The sequence below is a fragment of the Lygodium microphyllum genome, chromosome 7, assembly GCF_053477565.2.
Source record: "Lygodium microphyllum isolate KBCC chromosome 7, Lygodium_microphyllum_v1.1.10, whole genome shotgun sequence".
Classification (NCBI taxonomy): domain Eukaryota; kingdom Viridiplantae; phylum Streptophyta; class Polypodiopsida; order Schizaeales; family Lygodiaceae; genus Lygodium; species Lygodium microphyllum.
Window position 1 is genome coordinate 26,979,781 of NC_141141.1, and position 21,235 is coordinate 27,001,015.

Below are 21,235 nucleotides of genomic sequence, written 5' to 3' on the forward strand. Positions count from 1 at the left end.
GAATGTGCCCCCCCCTGCATCATGTGTTACATGTCTAGCAGCAGCCCTTCAAGTGCACTGAGATAAGGGAGCATCTAGTTTACTCTCTTGGAGAGTGCATAACAACCATCTTGAGACTACTTTCACTACATTTTCAGCAACACTTTCATGCTACACTATATCTTCCACTGTTCGAGAGCTTCTGGTGCAATAACAGCTTGCTATATTACATCTATCCTGCCATTTATAGCAAGCACGAACTCCAAAGAAAGTGGAGAAAAACCCCCAAAGATATCACCAATATCATGGCCGGTTGGCATCTGAAACTGATCATGTGAAAATGCAACATTTTCAGCAACTATGATATCCCTACTAACAAAAACTTTCTTCTGCGTGGGTCATACAAGCGATAGCCCTTGCTCTTTGAATTGTATTTAATAAATATGCATTTTATACTAGCCAATCTTTTGGGCATTTCCAAGGAAAATGCCTAATTTTTGGACACCTTGAGAAGCATGCAATGTCTGAGACCTTCGAGCTGACTTGGTGGTGATTTAGCTAGTTAATTCGCCGGTCCAAGTGGCGTTGAGTTAATTGACAGACGACACGGAGGTAGAGAGGTAGGGCATAGGAGGTCATGAGCAACCAGGGCATTTGGCGCAACAAGAGGAGGCATAGATCAAACAGGTTTGTAGATGGAGTAGCAAGCGTCTCTTTCCAGGCAACGCAAGAGCTATAGCACGCAAAGCAAGTGGCGGGTGGCACTGAATGTTGACAACAGGTAGCACAGATCCAAGAGACTAGGCGGCATAGGATTAGGGTGGCGGTGTAGGGTAGGCGAGGCATGGTTGGCACAAGCGTAGAGGGTCATAGGCTCATAATGCTCAATAAAAGAGGCAACACCACCATATGCTATGTTAGCTCCATGTCAGTGGACTCATCCATCATCAAGCTAAAATACATAGATGCTCTTAGTCCATGTGCAATATGTTATAAGAACATCTCACTAATATATTATACAATGATAAATATCCCTAGTGAGACTTGGATACCCACATGGAAAATCCAATTTCATTGGAAAGCATAAAAATGAATTATCCTCTTTTGCACCACAATAGTGAGCCTTAAAAAGATGTCACTCCATCCTCTATATCCATTATACTTATAAATTCCCTTGTTAACTAAAACTACATTTCCTCCTCGAATAGGGTGGTAAATAACCTAATTAAGCACTAATTAGAACAAGCATAAAATTCACGTAAACTGAAAATATACACTTTACCACTTTAATCTTGGACATTGGACACCTTGTTGGTCCCAAAATTGGCGACCCTTGCGGTATTTCTTTATCTTATACTGCAAATGAAACGACTATAGCTGAGATCCTCTAATCTCCTCTGCTAATCCAAGTGTCTCTTACTGCCAAAACTGATCAGCAAGCCTCCAAAACAATTCGCTCCTTGGTTTACTTTGGGATTGACCTTCACTAAGCTTCTTGAAAGACAAATTCAACTCCAAATCTGATATTGGTTGATTGGCCTTTTGAATCTCCTTGAAATTTCTCAATTTCAATTGCTAGAATTCAAGTCCTAGGCCCTCAATTTTGAACATGCATCCCGAGGTGGCTGTTAAATTTGGGTTTACAAATGAGATTGACTAAAATATCTTCGTCTGATGGCTTACACTACTAAAAAACGCTAAGATTGCAAGGGGACGAGAGAGAATGTTGTAGAGAGAGAAATTTCAAAGTTTTGCCGCAAGAAACACTAAAAATTTGCTAGTGCCCTACTCAAACAATCATGGAAGTTGTCACCTACAGCTTAGGACCACGAGAAAGACTACTACCCCTTGTTGTAGGCTATCATTTGCACCAGAAGGACCTTAGGTTGTTGTCACCTGCTCCTAGAGGGCTCCAAATTGCTATCACTTGCTATAGGACTAGTCCATGGTAGCTACAAATCACATCAATAGCATCTCCTTGCTCTCTAACAACCTTCCTCTTTCTCACAAGGACTAGAATAAACTTCCACCAGTCCCTAAAAACGTTTTTTCCACTTACATGGGCAAGTTTTGCCACCAAGTGGGAGCCTTCTAATCCCATTTTTCAGCATTATCCAACTTATTAAATTAATTTTTAAAATATTAATTTTAAAATTTAATTTAATAATTATTCTAGTGCTCAAAAAATTAATTTTACCGACCAATAATTAAATTAGTCATATCAATTTATCTTCAAAGTATCCTAGAGTAGTTATTGACCCTTAGACATGCATTAATTAATTAATTAATGCCTAGTCTCTAATGTCACCATTGATATTAGTGGCCAATAAATTGATCTAGATCCAAATCTGACACCATGTACCAACTAGTACTTGTCAGGCATAACTTATTACAACTTTTGCCTTTCACACCCACTGCATCCTCAGGGTCCTTGGCCTGTTACCATGAAATAACTGGCATGTGCATCACATGTACTAAACCTTGCACATTTGATTAATAACTTAATTGGATGTTATCGGCAAGATTAAAAGTATCTTAAAATTTCGCGTCCCCATGGCAAACCTCCCTCTTGAAATCCTTGCAATCGTCCTCGATTGCACTGCATTGTACCAAAGGAAAAGCATATTGCACTAGAAGTTCCATAAGGCATCATAGTCACAACATTAGCCACTATTGTCCAACCATGTCACATGCCCTAATCCTTGCTAAAAATTACCAAGAACTATTACTAGAAACCCATTGGATACGTCCATAACTCATGTTTCTCAACTGTTCTGACTTAAGAACCATAGTAAAGCATATTTTCAGCATAAACCATGGCTGAAACTCTCAATGACATTTACTAACATGCTACTGTCCATGGAATCAACTGTAAACCATTGAAAACTGAGTATCAACTGATCACTTTCTAAATTGAGAACTGATCACAAGCTGATTGCAAAAATTGATTAGTAATTAATGCAAAATTGATCCCAAAAGTAGCCATAAAAAGTTCTTAAATTGATCAAAGATTGAGCTAAAACTATTGTCTCAAAACTGAGGCAAAAGTTCATGCCCAATTGATCATAAACTGATGCAAATGTATAGTTTCAATGCCCAGTTGACAATATTTAAGGCATCCAACTCAGCATGAGCACTCTCAGCTATAAGCATATCATCAACATAAAGTAGCAAAATAATAAGGCCACCATCACTGGCCCTCTTCGTATATAGAAACGGATCTACATGAAAGCTACCGATGAGTGGTCACAGGTTCTGGTGGATCCACTCAGTGGGTTAAAGAAAAGATAGCACATATTTCCACTTATATAACCCGATTGGATGCCTTTGACCGAAACTCAAGCACATCAAGGTCAAGCTTGCACACACAAAGAATTAATGCCTTGAAAAATAGACTAGATATGCTAGAACAAACACTTATAATCGATAAGATGGCATCATCATGAAATGTTTGTACTTAGTGCATGAGTAGGTTAAAAGCTTAAAATACACATATCTGTACATGGAAAACTCATATGAATATTTCAGCACTATTTTTGTAATATGTCCGTAAAGAACTTTCACATGACATCCATATTGGGAGATTCCTAAATTTTAGGGGATCTCTAAATTTTAGGAGCCTCACATTAGATTAAAAACACTAGTTCTAAAAAAATACATATGCCATTCTAAAAATAGTAAGCCTTGTGTTTTGGTAGTGCTTACTGAATTTAATTATTCCTATTTTTTATAGTACTCAACCCAAAAAGAAAGGCAATTGCATACATCTCATAGTGACTAGTACACTGAGTAGTGATCTCATGGCAAACAAATTGTCAACACAGTACCTTGGATGCATGCTCAATACATCTAAGATTCACCACATACAAGAGCCGTCCACAATGCCTTCCCCTTGAGCATCAAGCAATACTCCAAAACCTTGCTCTGCTAAACTTGACTGAGCTTGAACTGAAGTCGGCTCTAACTAAATGACATCTAGGTAAAGCTACAACAACTAAGAATGATCTACCAAGTAATCCTCTTCCATCAATTTTGTATCTATTGATGAAACAATGCTGAAGCTTCACCAAGCATATGGAAACTTTACCTCTAACTTGCTTCAAACCTCCACTAGGTTGTAGGCCTTTATTCTCCTTGAGCATTGCAATGCTTTATACTTTCACATTGTTGCAATTTCAACTTAACTAATATGTAACATTACATCCAGTTGATCAACCCTCATGCGTACTTCACACGCTAGGAGCACCAGATGCATTAGGAAACATTATTGTTTGCATACTTTGAACCATTGCAATGTGACTGTGCATGGGAATTTGTATATTACCAGCCATAGCAATATATATTCTCCCATACATTGCATGCATTACTAGCTACATTTTTCCTCATAACCAACACAATACGGAGCATTTGCATAACCAACATTAATATCATGAGTCCAAACACAGTGGGCTGCATATATGCATCGCCAAACTTGTCATTTTGTGTCCCAACATCATACCGACATTGCTATACATAGGGTTATGTATATTACCAGACATACTAGGATTCATTGGGCCTTACACACCATGCATTGGTTGATGCATATGATAAGGAGTTATGCCATACATCCCCATATGCGGTGATAAGGAGTTGTGTCATGCATCCCCATATGCGGTCCCTGACCCACCATACACATCAACGCCTTTTGGGAAGGCTCAGAGATGCGCGCGGTCCTGCCGGTCCTAGCCCTGGGTGACACAACAAGGAAGGGAATCGTAGACACGGGAGTCGGGATTAGTGTGCTTAGCCACGCAGTGCTTCAGGCTTGGGGAAACCCGCATATCGAAGCTGCTAGGTTTAACGTCACGCTAGCAAACGGTATGAGAGTGAAGCCATTCGGGGTACTGAAGAATTGGCCAGTGAAGATCGCAGGTGTCCAGTTCTCTGTCGACTTTATAGTCATGAAGGAAGTGGACTACGATGTCCTATTAGGCCGACCCTGGATGCGCAATGCTAGAGTCATCGAAGATTGGGGTAACGGCTTGATCTTCCTTGGCAATAGAACTGACGCCGTAAGAATAGAGATGGACACTTGGAAGACCTCACCAGTCCTAGACGCCATCTCTGCTATGCTCAAGGGAAACACTCAGGTCAAGAAGCCCTATGGGTCCTTGACCAAGTATATCCCATGCCCAGAGGATGAGCGGGATTGGATGCACGTCCTCGCTACAATTGACCTGCCATTCTCAGACCATGAGGCATATGAGCAAGCCATCAAAACGATCGGCAAGACCAACGAAGCACTCTCTACACCAGTCTACATGATGGCAGCAAGCCTCCATGAAAAGCCTAAGCCTGTCACCTTCCAAGTGCCATCCAACAAAAGGAAACTCCAAGGGGTACTGGAATACCTAACGGACCAGCTAGCTGGCAACCCAGCTGCCAACTTCAAACCACTCCATGATCTCTTAGAGGATTCCAAGTGGCAATGGACCAGGGTGCACGAGTTGAACCTCATGTATAACTGGGCCCTGGTTCCTGACCAACGACACGAGGCATACCAAGCCCTAGGAGACGACGAGCAGTCGAATGACAAAGATTCCTGCGATGAATACGAAGACTGCCAATCCTTCAGTGATGAGAGCGAGGGTGAAGTGGATACCATAGAATACGACACTGAAGGACGAGAAATTGAGCAGATACGAGCAGACGCAAAGCCGCAGAAAAGGCAGGCCCTTAGAATGGAGCAAGGAGTCATGCGCATGAAATGTGATCGTGCTTGGTTGGAATGCATAGGAGCCATAGACCTTGAGCAAGCAAGCCTAGCCCAACCAGGAACGACATCAATACTTAGAACCGAATCACCATCTGAACTGCGGCCACCAGGGGAGACCACCTCTTCTAGTGAAGATGGAGGGTTTGACTCTGAATCGGAAGTTACTTCGGATAGTGACCCAGAGATCCCTAGGCCGCCCATGACCAGACGCACCAAGGGGGACTTACCCGTCCACCTAAGGCGCAGACGGTTAAGGCAGGATAAGGCAAAGCACCCCAGGGATACACGATCAGAAGAACAACGGAAGCCGCATGACCTCCCTAAATGCTTCACTAAATTCAAAAAAGAGGATAGGATAGTGGTTCTGTTAGGTGCCAAGCGTCAAGGGCAGACGAGCGAACCAATCGAAGGACCAGCCAAGGTCAAGGAGGTAGACCTAGCCCTAGAAGGGGAGACGCCCCGACTAGTGTTCATTGCCGATGACTTGACTGGTAAAGAAAAGTTGAGTCTTGTCGCTCTCTTGCGGGAGTACATAAACGTATTTGCCTGGTCCTTAGAAGATCTATGGAGGGTAGATCCGAGTGTTGTGACTCACAATATACCCATGACGTCAGATGCAACGCCGGTCAAGCAGCGACCGTACCCCATGAATCCAAAACACGCTCATGCTGTCAAAGAGGAAATTGACAAGCTGATGAGAGCTGGATTCATTTACGAAATTAAGCACACAGACTGGGTATCACCCATAGTCATTGTGATGAAGAAGAACGGCAAAATTCGAGTGTGCATCAATCACAAGAAGGTGAACGCTGCTACGAAGAGAGACAACTATCCCTTGCCGTACATCGAGCACATACTTGAGAGGGTGGCAAGCAAGAAAGCCTACAGTTTTCTGGATGGCTTCTCAGGGTACAACCAGGTACAAGTGCATCCTGCAGATAGGCACAAGACCGCCTTTGCCACTGAGTGGGGCGTCTTTGCATACATAGTCATGCCCTTCAAGTTGACCAATGCCCCTGCCACTTTCCAACGCCTCATGTGCACCATCTTTAAGGACATGCTTCGCAGGGAGTTAGAGGTCTTTGTCGACGATCTGTGTGTCCATTCGACCTGGATCGAACACTTAGACAAACTCCGCGTAGTCTTTGAACGGTGCCGCTTATATCGTCTCTCCTTGAATCCCTTGAAGTGTCAGTTTTGGGTGAAGCACAGATGCATCTTAGGACACGTGGTGTCGAAGAACGGCATTGCCACTGACTTCTCGAAAATCAGGGTTATTGTTGACCTTCCACCCCCAATTAATTACAAGGGAGTTCAATGCTTCTTAGGTCACACAGGATACTATCGGCGGTTTGTGCTGAACTATGCGCTGATCGCCAGGCCATTGTACAAGCTGCTGATTGTCTTCGAGTGGACCGAGGCATGCCAACGGGCATACGAAGAATTGAAAAAGGCTCTAATAACAGCACCAATTCTACGAGCCCCAGATTGGACCATTACCTTCCACGTACACATCGATGCTTCTAAGTTTGCCATGGGGGCAGTGTTGTGCCAACCTGGTGAGCATAACTTAGATTACCCAATGAGCTTTACTAGCAGACAACTCACTGAGACGGAGATGAATTATTCGACAACAGAAAGGGAGGGATTAGCCATGGTGTTCGCCGTGAAGAAATTCCAGCATTATCTATTGGCCACACCTTTCATCTTCTTCGTGGACCATCAAGCCCTGCTCTATTTAGTGAACAAACCTTGTGCTACAGGATGCATAACTCGATGGCTCCTCCTGCTCCTAGAGTTCGATTCCTCTGTGGTGGTACGAAAGGGAAAACAGCATTACATGGCTGATCACATGTCCTGTATACCCACAGGAGAAGCCGTTGGACAAGGCATCATTGACGAGTTACCTGACGCCCACTTATTCCACCTGTCCAGCGACAAAGATCTATTTAAGGCTGATCTGACGCCATACTGGGCAGACGACATAGTCCAAGTGCTCGAGCACGGAGCACCTAAGCGACCAATAGAAAAGGCACGACTTAGGCGCTTGATCGTGAAGATCCAACCCTACCAGCTAATTGCAGGCCAACTCTATAGACTGGGGCAAGACGGATTGCTGCGTAGGTGCATGTGTGAGCATGAGATGCACGATGTGCTCTCAGAGGCGCACAGCGGCAGTGCAGGAGGACACTTTAGCGGAGACACGACAGCACGGAAGGTGCTGCAGTCCCAACTATGGTGGCCCACACTTTTCTGCGACGCCAAGCGATTCGTCAAGCATTGTGACGAGTGCCAACGGACAAAAGTCCCGATTCGTAAGGATCAAATGGAGTTAACCCCAATTATTGCTCGCCAACCCTTCGAAAAATGGGGAATTGACTTCATAGGACCCATTAGCCCCGCGGCGCAGTACTCACAAGCCAAGTACATCGTGGTGGCCACGGATTACCTCACGAAATGGGCAGAGGCAAGAGCCACACAAAAAAACGACGCTAGGACAACCGCCAAGTTCTTATGGGAGCAAGTGATCTCGCGCTTCGGTTGCCCCATCGAACTGGTTAGCGACCAAGGCACACACTTCATCAACGAAGTGATAGCACATCTCCTATCCACCTTTCTTATCATCCATCGCAAATCCTCACCATACTACCCTCAAGCTAATGGCCAGGCAGAATCAACTAACAAAATTATTATCAACATCCTGACTAAAGTAGTCTCAGCCTCACGAAGCAACTGGGACAACAAGTTGATGGCAGCCTTGTGGGCCTACCGCACAGCTTATAAAACGGCCGTCGGCCAAACCCCCTTTAGGCTGACCTATGGAACTGAGGCAATTCTACCATTAGAATTCTTCGTCCCTAGCCTGAGAATAGCACTCCAAGAACGATGGGAAGGGAAGGAAACATGGACGCAATGCCTGGTCGAGTTGGAACGCCTATCAGAGACTCATCTTCTAGCCACCCACGCGCTTATCTGCGAGAAAGCCCGACGAAAGAGCTGGTTTGACAAGCATGTCAAGCAACGCGAGTTTGACCAGGGTGACTTAGTGCTCCTCTACTCAGTTAAAGGACATAAGCAAAAGATGAAATTCAGAGGTCTCGGACCCTTCAAGGTTCGGACAATCAGCCGAACCGGTAATGTCGAGCTTGAGACCCTGGACGGTGAAGGAATAGACTTCTTCAATGGCAGTCGTGTCAAGAAGTACTTCCCTCCCACTCATCCTTTGCATGAGCCACCAATGTTAGAACCGCCGGTCAAAATACGAGCAGCCACAATCACTAAAATCAACGAAGATGATGAGGAAGCTGTAGAACCCACCTACCTCCGTGTCACGGTCACTGCCAAGCAAACATGCGCTTTCAACGCCTTGATTGATGAGGGAGCAGACTTCAATGTCTTAACGCACAAGCATTGGATCCAACTTGGCAAACCACTACTTCAACCCACAATTGCCAAATTAAAGCCCATATGGGGCTCAATCTTACGCACTTCTCGGCAAGTGCAGAGTCGCCGTTTCTATCGAGTCTGAGACTGTTCCAATGTTGTTTTACGTGTTGCCCAGCGCAACAGACGCAGGCATGAAGTCGCTGCTCAGGCAAAACTTCAAAAAGCAGACTCACTGCAATGTTGATTATGAGTCGCAGCGCATCCACCTAGCAATCGGCAACGTGCGTATTGTCACAGCTTTCAGTAAGGGCTGTGCGACACCATCACTGTCCGCAGGGCCACCGATAGAAACATCCGTAGGCAAGATTAAGGAGGGGGGTAGTGCGCCTCTGCCACTCCCTGACTTCCATAAACCGCAGCCCGCAACAACCAAAGCAAGGACCCAACAACCTCGCTTTCAATGGATGCCTAAACAGCCGCAACAACCGCCTAGGAGTCGACGCACCTATCCACATAAGACCCAGAACTCTAAACCTCGGAGGCCAAGACGCAATCACCGGAAGCGCCGCGTGATTAAGCAAATATGGGTCCCTAAAACCCTCTTGCGTACGCAAGGCCACTATGAGGGAAATGCCTCACTGTGGATCCCTAAGGCCCCCGCCGCCAAAGGCACTAGTCATACGCCACCCTCAAGCTTGATCAGCCCACGCCCCCCAACACCTCAAGACCATAGGCTGCAGTGCTCTCCAGAGCCCCAGCCATCCAACTCATCTACGCTTCAGCCCAAGAGAGTCGCGCAAACCTATCGGCCCAAGCACCAGCCACCGTCACAGGTGACATCATCCGACCAAGTCAATCCAACTCTCCGCAGCAAAGCCGACTGCAGCAGCCCAGCTGCTGTGACTGACCTAACCCGCCCATCTTCCAAACAGCCCGGTTGCAAGCTCAAGAAAACTCCCAACCGCAACTATGTACTATCAAAGCCTCTAGTTCTAGCAAACCTCATCCGCCCGTCGGCCTTACGCCCTCCTATGAACGGAAGTCATTTCTAGCGCTAGCCGCCGCTGACCTTGCGGAGGACACCGGAGATGATGTGGTGGACTGCATCAAACAACTCGATGCCACCTTCGTCTCGCTAGCCCTCAGCTATGACCGCTTGGACTTGGGTCTATTGGAGGAACCCTTTGCAACAGAAGTGCGCAATATGCCTTGCTCTTGGGAGACTTTTGAATTCGCCTTTGCATAGACTTCTCGCTCTGCTGCTGAGTTGCTCGGTAGCGAGGTCTCCAAAGAGCAAGCCATTAAGCAACGTCTCATTACGTCATACAATCCACGGACCACTTCTGCTATCACTGACCAAGAGATCGCAAGGTTATCCCACCTTGCTGATACTGGATCACCCTTCTTGAGGAAGTGGTACACTCTTAGGTTGCAATGGGAGGTTGACGGATGTCGCATAATGACCAACGCCGAGCCATCAAAACAGCCGAGTATGATTCCACTTACGTCACGCCTATCTCGTATAGAGTGTTAACCACTCTCCGTGGGCACCCCTACCTTGACCACCTCCTAACAGAGGAAGAGCTCCACATTGCAAGTAGGGTCGATTCTGGCAATCTCCTAACTGATGTTCTGACATACATCACGCATGTCGGTATCCGCCCATTCGAATTAGACAGGGAAGCTCAGCTAGAGTATAATCCCAACTTCTACGCCTGGCTCCTGCACAAATAGACCGACGCCCTTTATACTGAACGCCCTTGGCCTCTCAACCTCCAATCCTGGGACGGATTCTTCTCGTTCCAAAGGGGGAAGGGGGTAATAAGGTGGAACGTAAAAAATAAACAAGGGAAATCTAAAAAGTAAACCAAGTATGAAACGTCAGTTAAATTTGAAATGCAAGGGTAAGATGTGATGGTAAAAGTTTGAAAAGCAAAGTTAAGGCTATGTTCAATAAAATCTGCCACGCTTTTATTCCTCCAGGAAATTAGTTGTCAAAAAGCACTAAAAGTGGAAATGGCTGAACTTGCAGGTAGCGATCATGGCAAGCCAGGACAAAGCGAGCAAGCTCCCCTTCTCGGAGAAGGAGCAAGCGAAGTATGGTCTTACGGTGGAGACGAGAGCCTTCAACCAGTTGAAGTTCCGTCACGTCTTCAACCTTGAAGACGTGGCCATCGAAGAGCCAGCAGTACGCCAAATCATAGATCAGTGCCACCTGCAGAAGTACCTGGACGCAGTGGGCCGGAGGGTGGACTACACCCAGTGCGCTGACTTCTTGCGCACCTTCAATAGGAACAAAGGCACCATCACGGTGCGCGACAATGAAGCCACCAAACAGGTGCAAATCGAGCTGACCCCCGAGTTGGTGGAAAGGGCACTAGGGCTGTCGAATAAGGTGGAAAGAAAGCCGAAAAGAGACATCTACGCCATGTTGGGAATGGACAAGGTGAAGGTCCATACCAATGATGAGATTAGCCTGGCGGACATCCCCAACCCAAAAATCCAGCTGCAGGCAAAGATGGTGCACGCCTTGTTCTCAAGCCAGAGGTACAACAGCATAATGAGCCGAATCAATATACCTCTGCTCGACAGCATTGCGGCGCAATCGCTGGACGAGGTGAACCTTAATGGGTTTGTGAGGAAAACAATAGAGGCTTCAGCTAAGGCCCTGGCCACAGGAGAAAGAGCTATTGGAGAGGAGTCCCTGTCATCCCGATCAACCCGCAAGGCATCATCCTCCAAAGCCGCAACCATAGAGTTTGGAGGTGTCCTTACAGCCATCATCCAAGAAGCACTAGGGCAAGGACGAGAAGAAGGAGACAAAAAGGGAGGCGACGAAGGAAGTAACGAATCACCATCACAATCCCCACCTCACACAGAAGAGCAATGAAGGTCGTCAGATGAAACGGAAACGGACGCAGACGAAGAGGGAGAATCCCAGAGCACCCCACAGAGGCACGCGGAACAACGAACCAAAGCCCTGCATGGAAAAAGGGAAGAGCGAAAGAAGAAAGAAAAGGAAGATCTGGAGAGGGCTCGAAGGGAGTCAGTCAAGGATAAGGAGGAGAGAAAAAAGAAAACCGAAGAGGAGCTGAGAAGGAAGGAAGAGGAAGAAATAGAGTTGGCTACCCATCGCTCCATCGAGGAGCAGCACAAAAGAGACGAGGAAGGCGCAGAGAGCCCGCACCGAACGGAGGTACCTGGTTCCAGTACCAGTGTGCCGGAAATCGCACCCCTGCCCCCAGCAGAAGGAAAAGGAAAAGATCCGACGATGCCAACTCTCCCCCTCTTCATACCTTCCATGCCAGCCACTCCTATCATGACAACACCCACTGCCACCGCCACCCAAGGTTCCACCCCAAAAGTCGATGAGAGCAACGTGGTCACTTGGCTACAATTCCTGGTGGAACGGGAGCTGGCAAGAGAAGCGGCCGTGACCACCCCAGAGTTAAAAGGGCAGCCACGGCTGAACTGGAGCCAAGGCAGAAAACAGAAGACATTGTCACCACACCACCATGCCCCACCCCCCCACCTCCAGTAGGCCAATACGACAAATATGTTAAGGAGCTGCTCTTGCAGTTAGAAAGGGCCAGGGAATAAAGGAGGACAGTCGTGGAGGAGCTGGCAGCAAAACGAGAATCACGAGCCGCTCTCCAGCTGGAGAGAACAAAGCAGATAACAGAATACCAACGGGAGATCGCTGCGCTTAGGGAGGAAGCCAGCAATAAGGATGCAGAGGAATTAAAGGCCTTGAAGGAACGTGACGCTGCTTAAGAAGGAATGAGAAAAATCTTGATGGAGCGTCTCAACGGGGAGAGGGAGACCAATGCTCACCTGGGGCGCAAGAATGATCAGCTATCTGCAGTCAACCTGGAAGCACAAAGCCAGCTTGACAAAATCAGATAGGAGGCTGCAGAGCTGGACCAGTTAAGGGAAGAGCAGGTGCGAAGGATGCAGGTGAAGCTGGACCAGCTCAATGCACAGATCGCCGATGAACGCCAGGAGCAGTCCCGCCTGCACCGTGAGCTCGAGGCCCAGCAGCAACAACTCATGGCTATGACCCTCCATCAGGGGGAGAGCCTGGAAGATATGGAAAAAATAGCAAAAGAATGGGCTGATCACAATGAGGGGAGAATACGGGACTTGGCACGCCGGCTAGCCAAAGCCGAAGGAGATAGGGTGCTGGCTGAGAATCAGGCAGAGACAGCCCAGCTCTTCATGATAGCCCAACAGCACACCTTCCTCAATACACTGCTCCACTCCACCAAACCGGAAGGAAACGAAGCCAATGATCAGCTGCAGAGGAAGCTAACCATTGCATGCAGAGCTCTAACAGCAGGTCTGTACGTTCCACTGCAGCTAGGAGGCCCGCCGCAGAGCCTAGAGGAGCAAAGAAGATATCTTGCACAGATAGGCCTGACGGCGCAGGAAATAGATGAACTCGGTTTCACACAGACGAAGGCACAAGAAGACGTGCAAGCAGAAGGGGGTGAACCGGAGTTCGATCTGGGACCTCAGGAGGAGGAATACGTCCCACCACCCCCTCAACCACAACAAGCGGAAGTGCAGCCCCCTGATACATCTGCTGAGAGAAAAGCAGCCCAGGCTAACCGCAGGAAAGAAATGGTGGAGAAGGCAAGGAAAAAGCTGAATGTTAGACCGAACCCAAGACAGCCTGCCTCTCTCCTACCGTGCCCTTAAGATCCCCCAGCTGAATTCCATGCCGAATTGATTATCTGGAAACAGCAGGAATATAACCGCGACCCCTTCGACTTGAGCTTTGAGTTTCCTGCTACCTTGAACAGAGTACTGCCCATTCAGCTTGTAAATGATGTCATCGCTATGGGTGCAAGGCTCAAGGCCAAGTGGTTAGCGGAGCGAGAGGCCCACCCAACTGCTTGGGGAGCCAAGGACCGCGAATTTTGGCAGGATAAAGTCCTCCAGGTGCCTAGATCGGTGGAAGGCTATAATTGCCAACACACCTGGAGAAGACGCATTTTTTACGTCAACCTTGACGCGTGGATGGCATTTTGCAATACCCTCCCTTCTGAGAGAAATGACCCTACCTTCGTGCCGTATCCTTGAAGGGTAGGGGTCGACTTTAATCCGTCCATCCACGGCAGATTCAACTTTCCCATTATCTATAACGCCAATAGCACCTCCCATAGGGACGCCCTTCTCTTCACCCTCCCCGATTTGTACAGCTCTATAGATAGATTTCTTAGCGAGTTCAACTCCTGTCCTGACCCCGCCTTCATAACCACTTGTAATTATCTTAGACTAATTAGGATCCTAGTCCACCAAGAGCCCACACCTCAAGAACGCCACCTCCCACCCCTCTACTTCGACCCCAACGCCATAGATAGCAGCACCATGACTCGCCTCATGATGCGCGCTTCTCTTTTGCCATCTTTCTGTGTTGCACTGCTCGAAGATATGAGCGACAGCAAATTCACCCAGTGCAACCACCCCTTCCTTTCTACCACCACTCTCAAAACCCGCCTCAACCTCAAGGGCTACTTGTTGAGTCGTAGATTCCTTAACAAGGCCCCCCGCCCTCCGCCATCCCCTATCCGCCATTCAGATGACGAGGAGTAAACTCCCGTCATGCCCTTGTATCACATGTCTCCATGTATACACCTCTTTATGTTTTTTTTTTTTTTTTTTTTTTTTTAAAGCACCACAATCACTGCACCTAGGATTCTCCCTAGCCCCTCCCCACTTCGCACTTAGGGCACATCAAGGGCAGGACTTTCAGACCTGTTACCCTAAGACTTGCACCGCACCTCCAACGAAGCACGAACTGGGTCCTCAAGTGTGGGACGTTACCAAGGGCTTGCCCAAGGTTAGACCCATCTCCCAGTTCCACTGCCACGGGCACCACACACTACACGGCGAGACAGACACGCCCCTTAGGGAGTGCACAACTTTTCTTGCAGGTTATGTTCGAGTTTCAAGAAATGGCTACCCACGGAAAAGGATCACCCACGGCATCCGTTAATGACCGAAACTTCCTTTCATGTGCCGACATCCAGCCATCTGCCTGCTGATGGCTACCATGATTGAACCAAGTCAAGGTAGAACTGCCATTGGCATAGATCTTGGAACCTCATTGTCCAATGATCCATGCCCAATGCCTCAAGATCTACAGATTGCTTATTGATTCCACAAGCATGACGACCTTCAACTCAAAACTGAAGACCTTCCACTCAAAGACAAGGATCTTCAATCAAAGCCACGGATTTTCAAGACAAACAGCGTTCGGGGGGTTTCTCCAGAATAAATCCCTCCAATACCATCCTCCTAAGGGATTGCTTATTGCTTCGAGCGTTTCTGACACTGAAAAGATGACCGGCTACATAAGGGCGCCACAACAGTGTGAAAGATGCCGAGTATCTTCATGGAGCCTAAAGCACGCCGGAATCTTTCCTGGTCATCGTCCTTAAACTCCATCACCTATCATTCCCCCAACCACATTGGAAGCAGTGTCACCCACCTACCTGTTCCGCCTAGCAGCTGACCTAACTAGCTACTACGTCCCACCGCAGTGCCATGGGACTGGCACTTGGCTAGGAGGGGGGTAAGGTTACCGTGTTTCCCGCAGCACAGAGAAGCGACAAATGAAAAAAATGGAAATAGCAAAAAAGGCGCAGGATAAAAGCAGAAAAAGGCGCCTTGACCAGTAACCAGTCCCTGAAAAATTTAAATGTTCGGGCACGACCCTCAGAAAGCCTCGGTGTCGGCCCGAGACAACAAAAGAGAAAAAGGGCACACCATTAAAATGTAGAAGCGCCCCCGAATCTTTGTAAAAGAGTGCCAGGCTCGCTCCTGTGCAAAGTGTACACATTAGTTGGGAATAGAATAAATTAGAATGGTGGGAAATGGGAAAAAGGGCCTAGGCTACGGCCGGCCATGTAAAAGAGGGAAAAGAGGATAACCGCCCAAAAAGGATTTAGGGCTTTGTATATAAAGTTGAAAAGTAAATGAGAAGCTCATTCTTTGGTGTGTGGCAAAAAGAGTCTTCTTCTTCCTCTCTTCTTCTCTCCTTCTTGCTTGTGTGCTCTTGAGAGAGGGAGTGTGAGAGTGTGAGGGAGTGAGTGTGTGTGAGAGTGAGGGATCAAGAGGGTGAAGCTCTTCACCATCTCCTCTTCTCTTCTTCTCTTCTCTTCTCTTCTCTTCTCTTGCGCGCACGGCTATGGAAGATGGAGCTTGGAGATGGAGGAGGCTTGAGGATGCTTGAGCTAGCATCAAGAATCGTGGAGCTACCGGAGTGCAAGGGAGAGGAGGGTACTCGATCAAACATCAAGGTAAGCTCACTACACTCGTAGGATCGACGGCGCGTCGGCTAGGTGAGAGATAGCCATTAGAGCTCGCTTGAAACGCTTGAAACAACAAGCGGTCCGTGGATCTTGGCGGTTGAGCGAAAGCTCACACATATGTGCTCCTTCAAGCTTCTTTATGTGCATGAGATTACTACTACCAACCATGATTTTCAGCCCAAATGTGACCAAAAAATCAATAAATGCAGGCCCAAACTATCACACAAGTGACCAAGGTACAAACAAGTACCAACTTGCAATAAATGACCACGTAGAAGCAGAGATTTCAGATTTGTAATTAAATTTTCAGAAGCACCAAACCATGTGCTACAACATTCCACAACTGGGTACAACTATTCCAAGGGCATATACATCACATTACATGAGAAATCCCAACTTTTAGCTGCAATTTCTGTGGTACATGTACCCATGGGCACAAAATTTGACACGCACAGTCAAAAGCCCCAAAATTTTTGTGCTCAAAGCATCAACCACACATCTGCATTTTCTCTATCATGCATAGAACAGGCCAATTTTGCCAAAATAGAGCAATTTCAGCAAAACCCCCAAATTTTTCAAGTGTTGGATGTCCAAATTGCATGGAATTGAGCTTGCATGTACATAAAATGACCGAATGGTGCACAAATTTTGCCCAAACTGCAAAAGCCCCAAATTGCACGGGGTCCAATGTGCATCAATGTCGAGAAATTGGGTAATTTTCAGGCCAATTTGTGCATGTACATGAAAAGCCCCAAATGTCAGAGGCAAGATGTCACAAAATTCCTGCAATTTCTGAGACAAATTGTCTTGTCCTGCATATCAATTCCCAAATCTGAGAAAAGCCCTAAATTTTTGGGCCAAGATTGCACAGATTTCAATGAAATTGACTTATTCAATGAAAAAATCTCACTTGCATTTGAGAATCCCCAAAAAAAATTATGAGGCTTGCGCATGTCTGCAATTTTTGGTCCAGAGAACAATGCAATGTGTGTCGGGCACAAATTTGGGAAAAACCCCAAATTTCAAGAGAGAGAATTTTATCTGTGCTTGTAGGTGTGAACATCCGGCAAAAGGGGTAAAAAAAAAGAAGTAAATCAAAAAAAAAAGGCCATTGACCTTAGCCAGACACCCGTCACACGGAAGATCCGCAATCACGTCACGTGTGTAGCTCGCCTCCAATCCCGTTGCGTATGGAGGTCCGTCGCGTGTGCATCTCGCCACCAGTCCTGTCACGTGTGCAGCATAGACCTGTTGTCCACCACGCAGTCCTGTTGCCCGCCATATCCTGTTTGACTGGCAACACGTCAGCTGCCCTGTCGCACACTCCTGTCAACTGTCCACGATACTGCAGCCTGACTCACGACACCTAGTCAGCTGCCCTGTCGCACGCTCCTGCTCGCACTTGACTGCCTGCTGACGACTGGCGCCAACTCCAGAAAGCACGCACGACATGCGAGCTTGTGACAACTCCTGCTCGCCTGTGACAACTCCTACTCGTCAAGTCCACCTGGGACTCCTGAACACCTGAGCTGTCTCTTGCCCGCTCTGATACCAGTTTGTAGAGATCAGGAGGCACGAAGATCGAGACAATCGGTGTTCGTTACGTGCAGAGAGACAAAGAGAGTGAGAGAGAGCAGAGTAGAGAGTGTGCACGATTCGTGGGTACAATGACAAGTGTACCTCTTTAGGTTTTTCGATAGATATATATGTGTAAGTACAAGTGCTAAGGGTGTGTTCACACCCGAGCACATTAAAAGGCAGGAGGGCCTTTATTTCCAACACTCTTCTTCAATGAGGATGGCAGTGGATATGGGTATATAACACCTGTGTGACATTTTTTCATTGCATAAAGCCAGAAAAGTAGGAAGAATCATTTTTGTGCTTATGCCATGTGACTCGCATGGGCTGTCTTGCCTGAACGTGATGGTTATAGGCAACATGGCAGACAGCAGATGACAGAGGTGATCTCACTTCATCTGCTCAGAAATTCAATGTACTTTCAATAACTATTTGTCTCAATGTCATAAAAGGTGATGGACACATTAAAAGCAAGCATGACAGAGACCTTAGAGTTGCAACTACAAGTAGCCTGAGATGACTGCCATCAAAATTCTCATTCATAGATACCCTTGACTGCTTGGACTGAACATGGGACTCCATGATACAAAACAATGTCCTGAACAACACACTGAAGAACACCACATAGGCATGGCTAAGTATGCATGTGCCCACAATGATTTTTAACAAAAATTTCCATAGCCAACTTCCCAATCACCTCAAATTTCTTTCATTCTAACCACCAGTGAATAGTGAATACTTTCTTCCAAGAAAACATGAACTAGTGTTTCTTTTTCCTGCAAGCATATGAAGTAGTGTTAAACTTCAAATTTACAGAAATAGGCTTAGAAACTTCAAGCAAACTTACAATAAATGATGCTTCTTTCTTTTCTTGCTGAGAAATTTGAGCATTTGGAGTGAAGCTATGATTACACATGTCGATGAGAGGTAAAAGGACTCTCTGTCCATCTGGAACCACCTGAAATGCTCTGCTTGAAACTGCAGCCATTGCCCAACCTAAAGCCCCTGCATCAACTGCTTGTCCTCGAAATGGCTGCTGGGAAGCTGAGAGTTTAGATGTTACAGATTCCACAAGTCTCACCAGCTCGACCAGAACTTTGCACCTTTTTTTAACCTGATCAAAGACATTTGAAATATTTTGATTAAAAAACTGGAGATAATACTTTCTCTAAGCAGACTTTAGGATATCTGGAAAACCTGATATATCACAGGAGCATATTGCAAACTGGCTATTTCATCCCCCGAAAAGAAGATGGGAACATTGAATCTCTGAGGCAAGTTCCTTATGTAAGGCCACCAGAATGAACTTTCTTGGGCTCTTTCCATCAGCAGCTTCAAGCCAAGCCTCAATGCCCAAAGTTCCTCTGCCAAATCCTTTCCATCCAAATATAGTTTATTTTTCTCACATTTATTTGCACACAGAGAGTAGGCACTACATTAGACATATCTATTCTTGAGATACATAGAAACACTTCTTTCATGTAGTCTACACCAAATATACTCTTAACTCAAGGAGAAAGCATAATAAAAGACTAAGTATAGTCCTATACATAAGGACTAAATTGTTGTAAGTACTATAGGTGCTGCACTTCCTATGCACAGTAAAGAAATTAAAATACATCAAAAGAGCATGCACTATGCACAATGAAGAAATGATACTGCATCAAAAGAGCACTATAAGGGAGAGAGAATGAAAAGTAGTGTCCACTCTTAAAACTCTTCTTTTTATTAAGAACAAAAAACTGAACAACTTGCAACCGAATCTGAGCCACTTGCACAAGATTTCATTCTGAGGACTAAGGCTCCTTTTGCAACCAGCCTTCCTTGACTGAAAGAATGGTGAATCCTTGATTTGCAAATAAATTACAGCAGTAAAATATTTAATGAACAAAAAAATTCAGCACTTTACCAATCAAGGGCAATCCAACATTGATTGGCCCCAAAACAGAGAAAGTAAGAGGACCAAGTCAGCTCAAAAAATTCTGAAAATTTTGAGTCGGAGTCTCTGACAATTCCGGAACCATTGACTGTCCACAGAAATCAGTAACCCTAATCTTCAATTTGCCCCTTGATTCTGGATGCATGGAGAACCAAACTAAGTCGTCAACAGCTGCATGCAATGCAATCTTGCTGTAGAAAATTCAACATCTTCAAATCTGCTGTAAATTCATTGCTTTACAGCAACAAACCTTCATGCTTGTCTGAAATTTGCATGCACACATCCCAAGACAACCACCATGCTGTTTGTAGGTCTGTAATCAGCAAATCCACTGCTGAAACACTTCAGGTCCACTGTAGAGGCTTCAACTGACATGGAAGAGAGAGATAAGCAATAGAAGAAAGAGAATTCATCAATTGCAGGCTGGAATGAATCACCAATGGCAGTCGCCTGCCCTGTTTGATGCCAGAAAACAGGTCGCCAGACCCAAAAGGTGTCCCACATCAGGTCGCTTGGTGCTAGAGGTGGCTTAGCTGCAGTCAATGGGCCCAGGACTGTTGTTACCTGCTGCAAATGGTCACACAACACTTGTGTCCAGGCCTAGAGCTGCCCTTCCCTGCCCAAACCAGCCTTGCTCATGCAAATAAGAATCCCATGTATCCCATGCAAATGTATAGTTTTAGAGCTCAAGTGCATACTATACATAACTGCACAACGATCCGTAATGACTAGTACACTAAATAGTTCCTCTAGGTAGAGGTATTGTTAGCATACGGTACCCTAAATGAAACCAAAGTACATCCAAGATCGCTAGATACCTGCTATGCTAGCCCATCCCAAGACAGTGGAGGGAGCATGGAGGTGCTACCTCCCCCCTTGAGCACCAAGCAATACTCTGTACACTATGCTCTGTTGAGCCTACATGAGCCAAATCCAATGTTAGCTTTGTTACATCCTTGGACATCTAGATGGGTGCTAGTGTGAAGTGATGCCAAGGTTTGCACTGAGGAAACACAAAATGTATGAACACAACTAAAACACGATAACTCAAACAAGAACACAATAAATGCAAAAACACAAGACAAACAGAGAAGAAAAAGAACTCTAAAGTGAATGAATGAATGTTGTAAATGATTGAAAGAATGTACAACAACATGCTCAAAGGCAGAGCAATGGGAGAAGTTAGAGAGTCACATCCACAAGAGACGCATCCCAAGGTCTGTAACCACCAGTTGGAGCTTTGATGATGCTGAATGTGGAACGGCAGCAGGCTACAAA

General features: G+C 46.2%; 1 protein-coding gene across 5 annotated transcripts in view; it reads right to left on the bottom strand.

Moving 5' to 3' along the window:
* The window catches only part of LOC148033291 (uncharacterized), a 72,062-nt gene that overhangs the window by 6,769 nt on the left and 44,058 nt on the right, over positions 1-21,235 (bottom strand). For 3 of the 5 annotated variants that reach the window (XM_087681195.1, XM_087681193.1, XM_087681194.1), the window contains exons 2-3: positions 19,216-19,392; positions 18,866-19,132 (exon numbers count right to left, since the gene is read on the bottom strand). In XM_087681195.1, coding sequence (XP_087537321.1) covers positions 18,866-19,132; positions 19,216-19,344 — 396 coding nt within the window. In that variant the 5' untranslated portion in view covers positions 19,345-19,392. The remainder of the gene's footprint in view (positions 1-18,865; positions 19,133-19,215; positions 19,393-21,235) is intronic. The other 2 variants (XM_087681191.1, XM_087681192.1) reach the window with 1 other exon arrangement.